The sequence below is a fragment of the Acomys russatus genome, chromosome 1 (assembly GCF_903995435.1).
Source record: "Acomys russatus chromosome 1, mAcoRus1.1, whole genome shotgun sequence".
In the NCBI taxonomy this organism is placed as follows: domain Eukaryota; kingdom Metazoa; phylum Chordata; class Mammalia; order Rodentia; family Muridae; genus Acomys; species Acomys russatus.
Window position 1 is genome coordinate 12,409,259 of NC_067137.1, and position 12,122 is coordinate 12,421,380.

The following is a 12,122-nucleotide window of genomic DNA, read 5'->3' on the forward strand; positions in this document are numbered from 1 at the left end:
GGCTTGCGGTGTGTGCATCTGGGTGTTGTTTTGGCCTTGCTAATTTCAAAAGGCACTAACAGTGAAGCAATGTGATCCATCCCGCTGATTTTCTGCCTGTCCTTTTGCTAGGCCAACCTGTCTTCAGGAAGGTTCATGCTAGAGATCATCCGCTCCCCTCTACCGTAATCAGCATTTCAGGTACTTGTTTTCCCTGTGGTCATTGCGAACCACAGCTTTCAGGTATACTTTGGGTCTTCAGACAGTAGACTCATATACATTAGTCTCTGGGCCTTCTGAAATATTGCTGATTAATTAGCGGCTTCTCTGACAGCTGAGATGCCATAAGTGATCAAAAATAGAAGGCAGTATAGATGGACAATATAGAACCACAGAGACATTGATCCAATGCCTTCTCCCTTTCAGATTTCAATATATTACAGATTTCTCATAAATATGCTTTTTATATGTAAGTCTTTCATCTAAGTATAATGAACATTCTTAAAAACAAGAAAAAAAAACAAAGCGGGTTGTATTTCCCACCAGAATGGTCTTTCCTGATGTATAAGGAAACAACGGAATGTTGGCAGGGCCACCCAAGGATCACACAGCTCTTCCAGTTCTGCTGAAGGTTCACAGATTCCAAGCCAGCTCCTAGCGCAGAGTCTGTAGCCAAGGGCAGGGCTACTTCCTCCTTCAGCCATCACTGCTACCCATCACTGACCTTAGGGATAGACACAATTCTTTCTGACACTGTGGGTCCTGCCTCACCCTCACAAACCATACCTCTACTCAATAATCCCAATCCTGTGCTCCAACTACAGATCTTTTTCTCAGAATATTTCTCAATAGATTAAAAATGGCAATCTTCCTGGGTCCTAAACAGAGGAGCCAGTTAGAGCTGAAACATTGTCAAGTGACATTTGTTTTTATAATTGTCCGTACAGTTCTGAATAAAATGTCAAAATAATCCAGAGATTTTTCTCACCACTGCCTTTGCCCCTACTTTCTAAGTTTTATATTGTTTACTGGGATTAAAAAACAAAAAACAAAAAACACCTATGACATTGGCTTCATTGGTACAAATCTCTTTATTGAACTAACCGTGGGGGTGATACTGTCCTCTAAAAGGGATTTCCTACCCTCACCCCTTCATCACCATGGTGATGCTTCAAGATCCAGTTGGAACCAGGAACCATTAGAAGTAGCCTTACATAATTCATCTGTTTCCAGAACTCAGATACCTAAAGCTAATTATTTTATTCTAACTTATAAAAATCAGTCTAAAGAAGTGGTTCTTAACCTATGGGTTGCAACCCCATATCCTGCATATCAGATATTGTCATTAAGATTCATAACAGTAGCAAAACTATCGTTATGAAGTAGCAACAAAATAATTTTATGGTTTGGGGGTCACCACAACATGAGGAACTATATTAAAGAGTTGCAGCATTAGGAAGGTTGAGAACCACTGCAAAGATCCCACTCAGGTGATTTTATCCCAGAATTCTTTTGTGTCCCCTCAACACTCATTTGTGGCTATGGCTGCTAATAATATACAGAATTTCTAGGTTGTTTTTGTTGCTCAAGTGTGTGACATTACATAGTCTATACACAATGTCATAATGAAATTGGTGAACTTCTTTGCGTACATATGTACGTAAAAAGAGAGACAGAGAGGCCCAGAGTTTGACACAGAGAGAATTTATTTGCTCTAAAAAATAAAACCAAAACTCCATTGTGTTGTCACTCTGCAAAGATAAGGAAATAAAGTGAACTTGGATACAATAAAATAATCTGCTTTTGATCCATTCTTCAAAGTGAAAAGAAACAAATATAGTAATTTATCCTGAAAAAAATGCTGTTAAGCTATTTCCCTATTTAATGAAAGACACACCTAAAAACACTAAGGAAAAAAAGACTCAACTCTCTTCTTTGCCCTCATCAAAACTCTATGATGTAACTGCTAACGTATCAGAATTGTTGCAGATCAGCCATAAGGCTTATTTACTTGTCACCGCTCAAGTACATATAACTGTAAATGTCTCTCAAGCATACATGCTGTTCATCCTATGAAAGCAGCTCTGACCTTTCCAGGATGCTGTGCTCGCCTGAGCTACGGCCACTCACCTCTCCACCTCCTAGCCATCTTCTCCATCATATTCCCCTGGCTTGCTGTCTGCATTCTTTAAGATGTCCCGTCCTAAAGCTTTCCTGTAGGCAGAGGAAAATCTTCCTACCCTTGTTCTTCAGTCATTGCCAAATTTACACTGGTTTTCTATTCATGCACATCTTCCCCTCTACACCACAAGTTCTTAGGAGATAGTCAGAGAAAGAAGAAGACTACACCTGTCCTGACGTATTTTAAGAGGACAATGACATGTGCTCAAATAATAGATGGTCCTTTTATTTAAAAAAAAATGAGCAAGTGAAAAATATTACTAGAAGTATGGAGAATTTTATAACAAATACTTAGTGAATAGTTTTTTGGCATGCGTAAGGACAGTCCAAAGAGTGTCAAGGCATGTCCCATCTCTGTAAGTCTACAGATTAATTATCTGTATGTAAAGATAATTTAAAATAAGAATCAAGCCATACGAAACTGTGTATGCTCAACACACAATAAACATCAAGGAATTGAGTGATATTTACTAAATCCCACTTGTCTGTTGGTATCCTACTTCATGCAAGGGCCTTAAATATAAGTAAATGAAAGTATATGAGCATTTTTTTTTTTTTTGGTGATTACATGATGGGGAATCCTGTGCTTTGTAGTAAGACAAGAGGTAGGAAAAAAGGCTCCTAGCATTTCTTTCTGTTTCTATCAAGCCTGTTAAGATGAGATATCCACATTTTAGCATCCTTGTAAGAGTTTGTTAAGATTGAATACTAACCAGTTTATAATTTATAGACAGTAATTTTTAAAATTACCTTGTCTTTTACTTAAAACAAAGCAAAACCAAAAAAAAAAAAAAAAAAAAAAAAAAAAGAACTTGTAGAATTTTACCATAAGTAGAAAATAAGTTAATATTTTTTACAAGGAAAAGAATGCCATTAAATTCTGTTTTGTCAAATATTCTCTACCTGTATTCTACTTTCTCCATCTTAAGTGATGGAAAGCCAAATGTTAGGAAGTAGTTATAAACCCGGGCACATCAAACTATGCATTCAAGGCTTACCAGAAAGCCTGAAGGATTATTTGGGGGTGTGTGCACCTTTTCACTCATAGGATGACTTACTTTCATTTCCCTCCATGTCCGTTTATTTAGTACCATGCCCTGGATAAGTTTCACACTGTGAGAGGCCTCCTGACCAATCCCAGCACATCACATTTCCTCCCTAACTGCTGTGTGTTTTCTATTAAGTCACCCTGAGTACCATTCAAAGCAACTTACCATTTTGTAAGTAGATTGCAGAAACGGTGGCCACAATAAGTATTCTCTCACACAAAGCTTTGCATTTCAAGTCGATTATCTAAGTGGTAACATTGCTCTTGGGGAAAGCCATTTGTTACTCAGGGTAGGTAGGAGATCTGGACAAAGACACAGATGAAATGAATCTGAACTACCAGTCACATTATCACTGGTCTAAAGATCAGGAAGTGGTGAGAACCAAACTGTAATTGACTTGAGCACAAGGGGAACAGACTTTACATGTGTCCACCCTCCCCTTTGACTATAACTTATTACTGAACGCATGCTGAAGAATGGATCCGCAGCTACATTCTACTTTTGCCTCCATTGCTCTGGGCTTCCAACATAGCTCTCCCCAAACCCCAGTCCTCGCAGTGGACAGCTAGTCAAAATCCATCCCTTAAAACAAGTGCTAGAACAATAAATGGAACCACCTATAGCAGCATCCCAGGGCAAAGAGGAGGAAGCTATGGGTCTTTTCAGAAAACAGAAGGTACGAGCCCCTACTAAAGCTGATGTCTAAATGCCAAAGGCAGGTGGGGAAGCCTGAATAAAAGTCCTTTCTCCTCTGGCTGACTCTGCAGACGACAGACTCCACTTGTAGGCAATTGCCCAGATATCCTGGAGCCGAGAGCCTCAGAGTGGAGGTTTTTCCATAGCAACACCGTTGCCTCCCTGGATGTGTGTGCTTCATTTGGCTCTGAGAGGAAGCAGCCTATCCTTTTCCAGCATCCTGGACCTGAAGAACAAATGTGATTACAGGACAAGTGTGTGCCATCCGCATATGCACGGACTTTCAGTCTGGGATTTATCTCAATGGCCCCCATGCAGAGAGAGCCAACTGGGAGCCTCTTTTCTGAGCACCCCCTCCTCTGCTACAGCAAGACCTACTCGGTGGTTATGGAAATAATCATGCTCACATAGTGGATATTAGCTCCCCAAAGGCCTCACCCTCGCCCTCTCTGTTTGCTTAAGATTAGCATGGTCAAGTCTTTCCCAGCACATTTAGCCAGAGAGAAAGCACCAGGGTCTAGCCATCTAAAAGAAACGTAAAATGGATGTTTTCAAGCTGAACCTATGACACGGACTCTTAGCAAGTGTGAAGCCAAGATCAAAATTTCCCTTCTGTCTCTCTTTGGCCCTGAGGCATTTTCTGATGCCTCTAGAAAGAGGAAAGGAAAGGGCCAAAGTCTCCCACCACCACCACCACCCCCGCCCCCAGGGTTACTTTAGGACTTTTAATTGTGTTTTTCTTTGTCCAAGTGCTGGGGAAAAACATGAGTGCAGACCGCCAAACTGGCCAGCTCCACAAAGAACAGCTGGGTGACTACCTCAATACAGACAATGTGCAATAGAGTTTTTCTTGGTGATGTGCCGTGAACATGGCTTGCCCCATCCATGCTTTCTCGTGAGATTACATTGCACCCAGTTTCAATCAGCTCTTGATTCAGTATGGCATGGCTCAGTCTACCAAACTCTGTCCCTTTCTCCCCTCCCGCCTCACTGTTTCAACCAAAGAGACTTTAGTCCATCCTTAGGGCCTCCTTCCTCCCTGGCTTTCATATAGCAGGATTCCGGGACTTGCCAATAGAAAAGAGCACATTGTTCACATGCGTGCCTTCCCTTCCCCAGAGGAATATGACGACATGCAGCCACTGACCAGTAAAGAAGAGGAGGAGAGGCGCATTGCAGAAATGGGGCGCCCCATCCTAGGAGAGCACACCAAGCTGGAGGTGATCATTGAAGAGTCTTACGAATTCAAGGTACGTCTGCCAACCCTGGCCACCCCAGCCACCTGCTCATGGTGGCTCGGTCCGGTCTGTGCCGTAAGAGCTTCCCGGAGAGAGTGAAAAATGTGATGTCCCGCAGAGCCTCATTCACTAAAGGCTGTCAGATCCAATTTGAAATTGTGGAGTTAGCAGAGAACCAAGAAATCCTGTGTGGCAAAGAACATCAGAACCAAGGTCCAGCAGGCAACGCTCAACTTGACAGAGCCAGAAATGCTCCCAAAGGCAGGGCTTTGTCTGAAAGGAGGCCACAAGCTAGAGCTGGAAAACCTCCCCCGTCCCTAGTTTTTTTTACATAGGTACACTTGTCTGGTGTTTTGTTTTGTTTTGCTTAACTTTCTAGAAACCATTGAGTCTCATCTTCTAGTCTATAAGCACAGTCATGGTAAACATTAAGGCCTAAGGCATCTTGGAGGCACACTTTTCAAGTGCAGTAAAATCAGCATTGGCTTTCTTCACTTAAGTGTTCTGCTTTTCTAGAATGTAGCTTGAGAACTTGTTCAGAGCTCTAGAACAGCATGAGCTGGGCTGCACACACCACTGCCATCCCCCGCTCCGAGTTCTAACCTGCCATGCCAAGACTGTGCCTTTACTAATGCCCGCTGTCAAGGGGGAAGGTTTGCATAGTGTCATGAAGGTCACTGGCAGTTTAAGAACTCTCCAGGTGAATAGAGAGAGATTGTCTGAACTTCAGTTCATCTTGATTCAAATCCCCTTCCTCCATAGACAAAGGAAAAAAATTGGCCCTGCCATTCTGGTTAAAATGTACCACATTTTAAAGTATATCTGCGTTTTTCCACATCGGTAACGTTAAGCTCAGTTCTCCTAAAAGTTGGTTCTTTAGAAGACGTTTCCAGGGGAAGCCTGTGTCCAACGGCTGGAGTGATGGCCAACTGCTTATCTCTAATTCAATGGCTCTCTGCCCTGGCTATAGCACAGTGTGTGCTCTCCTTTCTGGGGAAGAGATGCTCCAAGATTTCCACTACATGTGGGAAAACCTGAGGTCATTTCTTTTCCCATTCCACGCAGCAAGCACTTTGAGTTGGCACTGGGCAAGATGCTTAGGGTGCCGGATAAGATGTGGCCGAGCCGAGAGAGAAAAGACAGATGCCTGTCGTGTGTTTCAATTTATTGTGCCCAAGAGCAGCGCCTGTGAGAGCCGTTATCAGGGCACTAGCAGTTCTGGATATGGGACAGGCAGCTGAGAGGTCACAGCCCTAAGGACATACAAGCCAACCAAGAATAATGTTGTAGATACAGAGCGAGCTAGTTGGAGGTGGCTCCTTTCATACTTGTTTTCTTCTCAATGTCTCAAGTCAGTTCCAATGACTCATTCTGAACTAACATGCTTGATATTTATAAATTGGCTTTGGCCTCTCATCCAGCTCCCTAGATACCATTTTCCTGACTCCTGCTTGGCCAGTAACGTTATCTCTCTCAAACCACAGTTCGGTATCCTGCATTGAACATGTACAAATCTTTACCTCAGGCAAATAATATGTATTTTCTGCCTCTTTGCAATTAGTGGAAATTCGAGGATGCCCTGACAGTAAGTTTGGATGTTTGGTGGACTAGTTGGTGCCATAGTTTCTCTAGGAAGAGCAGCCTCGGTGCCCTGGAAATGGCCCCTTCTTCCCGTAGTTGCCATGATGATTTGCAGTAGCGCTTTGACTGTGCGTAGCTTCCTTAGTCTTCTTGTGACTGCTTTGCAAGTCCTGTTGTTTTATTAACCAGACTTAGAAAGTGGTAATTGCACAAAACGAATTGCCGACTAAGTTCTAAAGTAAAAGAAGGGGCATGTACCTCTGTGCTATTAAAGTATGGAAATGTGATGCGAGGTCATTAGCAGTGAGCCCTAAGCCACAGATGTTGACTTTTGCTCATCTGATGGAACAGCAGTAGTGCGAGAACAGAATTGGCTGATAATATTCGCAAGCTGAAAAGTCTAGTGGTCCCCTCTGCATCACCACCCCAACCCTCTCCCAGCTCCAATTATCTGTGTATTGATGACCATGCAAGCAACCTTGAAACCCTGCTGCCTGGTTACATTTCACAGGCAAAACTACAGCAATATGTCTTCAGCCTCAGATCTGTCACTTCTAGGTGTTCACAGACAATGCTGAGCAGGGCCAGGACTGATTCACTGGCAGACAGCATGTGACAGACAAGGCAAGGAGAATCAAGTTCACAGAACAATTGAGGGGCCTGGGTGGGTAGGCCTTTGAAGAAGCTGCTGTTGGAAACACTGCAGCTGCTCCTGGTCGGCCATTAGAGCAGTAAGGGAGGTCTGTTTCCTCTGTGAAGAAGTTTCCATTTCAGAATGTTTCTAAGGACCACAATTGTTTACAAAACCACAACAGTGTTTGATGCCCATAATTTTCAACCCAGCCTGACATCTGCTACCCCTTACAGAACCCCCAAACTTCCAAGCTAGGGTTCCAATTACCTGAGGCCTTTACAACCTCAGAACTTACTGTCTTATCTCTTTGTCCTGTTCTAGAGCACTGTGGACAAACTCATTAAGAAGACAAACTTGGCCCTCGTGGTGGGGACGAACAGCTGGAGAGAGCAGTTCATCGAAGCCATCACTGTCAGCGCTGGTGAGTGACTAGCTCTGTGCTTTATGAGGTGAAAAAACTGTACGTCTCGGGCTAAGTTTTCTTATTCTGCCACTGGCAAAGCACTACTAGTGGCAAAATTAAGAGAAAACAGCATCGCTGGTCCCTGTATCGTTCTCTCTGGGGAGCAGACAGACAGGACGAAGTCAAACGGATTTGTGTCTTAGTTCACTGTTTAGCCAATCATGAAGTTTTGTCTGGCTCCCTGAAGGCAGCACACATTGGCCCAGTGAAAGACAAAAAGGAGCAAAGGCACAGGAAGAAAAGGAAGGCATTGAGGCGTCTTTGCCACCGCTGTATCCATTTACCCCCCTTCCGAGTCACTGAACACCTCAAGCATTTGCTTTGGCTCCTCCAAGGTGCACAGTGAAGCACGCTGTGATTCTTCCTGTACAAGGAAACTGCAAGGATTTCTTTAAGAATTATCCTACAGGATGGCCCTGAGGACATGAACCAAAGTGTGTCCTTCCTGTGCTGCCCAGCCTTGTCCACTCTCCATGTGGATAGCGGCAGAGTGAGTCACTTAGGTTCAAAGAGGCAGCACTGCCTCACTTCTTGTCTTCTTTTACTCCACTTACGCTGTTTTATTCTCCCACATCCCTACAATCTTATCTCATTGCAGCCAGTCATTGGAGCCAGGGTTTCCTAAGCACTGAGAGATTCCCAAGCTGTAAAATACAGAAATGGCATCACTAGCTGTCAGGCCATGGCTTCTGTCACAGCCTCCTCTTTCCAATCTGCCACAGAGCACTTGGACAGATCTCCCAAGTGCTGTGGGAACAGAGAGTGGTTTAAAAAGAAAAAAAAAATGTAGCTGTTTATTATTAATGCTGGCCTTCACCATGCTGTGGTTTCTCGCAGTCAAGTATGCAGTAGGAATTTATGAGCATTAAACAGCAGATAAGTGCTTGGGAAGGTGAGTTTAAATTTTAGGTCTCAGCTGTAATGGGAGAGTGAAACACCATTTGGTGGCTTATGCTTTTCTGTACGTCAAAGATGAGCATCTGAGACAGGACCACACTCCCCTCTGCAAAGAGGAACTGAGCACGTAAGAACATTGATGAAGTTCAGAGTAGAAACATTGAGAACTGACCAGCTTGGTATGGAGCCTTAACACATTCAGGTTGCAATGTTAAAGACAATATAGCACGGTGGTGAAACATGTGCAAGGATTCCAGGTCTCCTTTGGCTGCTCAAGGATATAGAAGCATTTCTGTGAAGGGTGAGTGCTGGTGACTATTCCTGTATCTGCCTGTGTCCACCACTGCTCTTGTAGGGGAGAAAGGAATAGACAGCTAGCCCTGCTCAAACCTGGGTACAGGAGCTTAGAGCAAGTAAGGCACACGGCTCATGGGTGTCTGATCGTAAGCTGTAGACAGAGACCACTGAGGCCACAGAAGGAGACAGGGAGTGTGCAGGCCAACACGAGTCCATCAATAGACCATTTAAAGGCAGACTGGCTCTCTGAGCAACAGAGTGGTTCCATGTTGGTCCTCTCACACATTTTAGTCACTTTAAGAAAGTGTGATAAATGCTTCAAGACTGCTCTAAAGTTAAGGACGCAGTTCAGTGGTAAGCAGTGAGGAGGGCTATGCTACTGCCAAGGCCAAAGTCACGCATTTGATGCTGAGGCGTGCAGAGAAACAAATATGAAGACGTGGATGCCTCATTTAAAAACCTGCTATTGGGATTAGCAGACACTGAAGATATCCTTTCAGATTCCACGGAGCACTTTTAGTTGTTGCCTGTATTATAGAGATGGAAGAACCTAGTAGTTTCAGAAAAACAGCCAGGCTCTAGAAGGTAGTGTGTGTGGGCGGGGATGAATGTTGAGATGTGTGCACATGTGTGTGCACATGTATGTCTACATGTATGTACACATTTGAAAGTCAAAGATGCATGTCTAATGTTTTGCTCAGTGTGCCTCCACTTTATTTTTGAGACAGGGTCTCTCACCAGACTGTCTGGTTAGTAGACCCAGGGTTGCCTCTGTCTCTGCCTCCCTGATGCTGGTATAACAAACACACACCCCAAGTCCCAGCTTCTTAGGTGGATGCTGTGTATTGAACCCAGATCCTCACACTTGCCCACTCAGCATTTTTTAGTTGCTCCATTGTCTCCAACCCTTATCTTGAGCTGTGATGTGCTGGAAAGGACTCCTCAGATAAAGATGTTTCAATGTAAGGAAATTGTTCCTCACCTATTTCCTGGACAGGCTAGCCTGGCCACTTCTCGTGAAAAATGCAGGCATTATTTTATAAGAAGTCTAGTCTTGACTCCAGTTCTCTTTTCTTATCTTAAGGAAGATTACACACAGCATCTCACATGTGCCAGGCAAGCTCACTACCACTGAGTTATATCCCTAGCTTTAATGTTATTTTCACACTGCAGGCAGTGTCTCAATAACTTGTCAACGTTAGCCTGGAGCTCCTTCTATAGCCAAAAGTTTTACATCTTTCCAAGTATATTGCTGATATGTGACAACTCACCCAACTCCAAATATTTTGGAAACTAGTTAGTTAATGGCATGGCATGCAAAACTCCCCAAGCTTTATTGGTGTGTGTGTGTGTGTGTGTGTGTGTGTTACTCATGTGTGTGTTTCTAAATGACTGCTGAGATAGAGACAATGCTTAGAAAATGCTTAGAGATTTGCCACTTCCTGGGTTAATTGACCTTATTTACAATTTTGAGATACAGAATAGCTGAAAAATAAGTACTCGGTTTATAGGCACTAAATTACATTAAATTGCATGAAAGACAGTTTTCAAAGTGCAATGTTTGTAATTATGACTGAATTTAAGTGCCTAAGGAATGTTAATATTCTCAGGTTGTTAAACAGACAATAAAATTTGTAAAGCCACATTTATTGAAGGCCGACTTTCATTGGATTTTTAAGATTTCATGGCTAAATAGTTGAGAATCAGAAAGATTTTCCTTATTAAAAATATTAAATTGTCTTTGAAGGGCTCTGCTGAGACTGTCTTTCCCAAGCAATTTTCTGTGCAAAATTAAATCTATGTGTCTTGCTAAACAGAAGTAATAATTTTGTAAATGGCTTTTGCCTTCTCTTTTTCTTTTATTAACTATTTCATAACCCACTTCAAAGTCACTAGCTGGTAGTGCTGTTCCCCTATAGCTCAGTACCTGAGCTTCTGTGGCCATGATGTTTCTCCTCACTAAGTCTGACAGCTGAGTACGGGAAGACCTGAAGGACTTAAGAGACTCCAGAGATTAGGAGGGGATTAAACAGTCATAGTCCAGCAATTCTCCTTCTGTTGCTTCTTGGTTCGGATACCAGCATCACTCACGTGCAGTGGTTAAAGAGCCATCAAAACATTCCAAGGCAGGCCCAGCCCCACTAAGTGCTTTTAGGTTGTATCCACACATGCACTCTCAACGACACTACTACTTGGTACCTATCCAATCTGACTCCACATCACCACCACCAATTCCTTTTTCTTCTTTGTGTCTCCCTGAGGGCAGCATTTATTTTGGGCAGGTCTTAAGAATCAAGTATCAATAAAGTATAGGGGAGGCAGGGATCACCTACAGGGTGAACCACAAGCTGAGCACATGCCACCGGGATGCTCATGTCCTTTCCACAGCCTCCATGTTGTTACTCATCACTCCAGCCTCTGGCTAAGAAGGATGCAGGAAGTGATGAGGTCAACCTTGCAGACAGGTGGGGATTTGTGCCTCTGCCTTTCATAAAACTCCCTGGGTGACTCTGCAGATTATTTCAGCTACCCCATTTCTGTTCCCGCCTGTGTAAAGTGGGGGAAAGTGTGCCATATTCATGAACTCACTAACTCACTAGTTAAGACCATGCACACTTTCATGGACTAGCTATAAATTTGGGTACCAAAATGGGATATCTTGTAAGTAACTAATATATATTGAAGATTCTAAAATAAAGTATAGCGAAAATTGTATACATGCAGGTAGTTCAACCTATTACTAAAATGTTAGGTGGCTGAAAGTTTTATTGGCTGGACTTTTGGTTTCATGGCAGTACTGAATGTGTTATTTTCCATATCAGGATACTGGGAGTCAGAAAAATATTATCACTCACTCAGGAAGTGAGCTGGAAAGGGGCCATGCTGCAGTACAGGTCAGCTAAGGAGTATCTCTGTTGTGAGGTATGAACTCACTGACAGTGTCTGATGCCTGAGTGCATATACAGAAAAATATACACATGCACACAGAAGCACATAGACCATGTTTATAAATGTAGATGTGCAGGCAATGAGTGTATACCCTCAAACACATAAGTAAACAAAAGCCTACATACCAATACACACAAACATATGCACCCATACCGACA

General features: G+C 43.1%; 1 protein-coding gene across 11 annotated transcripts in view; it reads left to right on the plus strand.

The window, feature by feature from the left end:
- Slc8a1 (solute carrier family 8 member A1) overlaps positions 1-12,122 on the plus strand; it is a 354,337-nt gene that overhangs the window by 307,679 nt on the left and 34,536 nt on the right. For 9 of the 11 annotated variants that reach the window (XM_051162630.1, XM_051162869.1, XM_051162794.1 and 6 more), the window contains 2 exons: positions 5,025-5,155; positions 7,680-7,779. In XM_051162630.1, coding sequence (XP_051018587.1) covers positions 5,025-5,155; positions 7,680-7,779 — 231 coding nt within the window. Of the gene's footprint in view, positions 1-44; positions 181-5,024; positions 5,156-7,679; positions 7,780-12,122 lie in introns of those variants that run through there. The other 2 variants (XM_051163318.1, XM_051163242.1) reach the window with 2 other exon arrangements.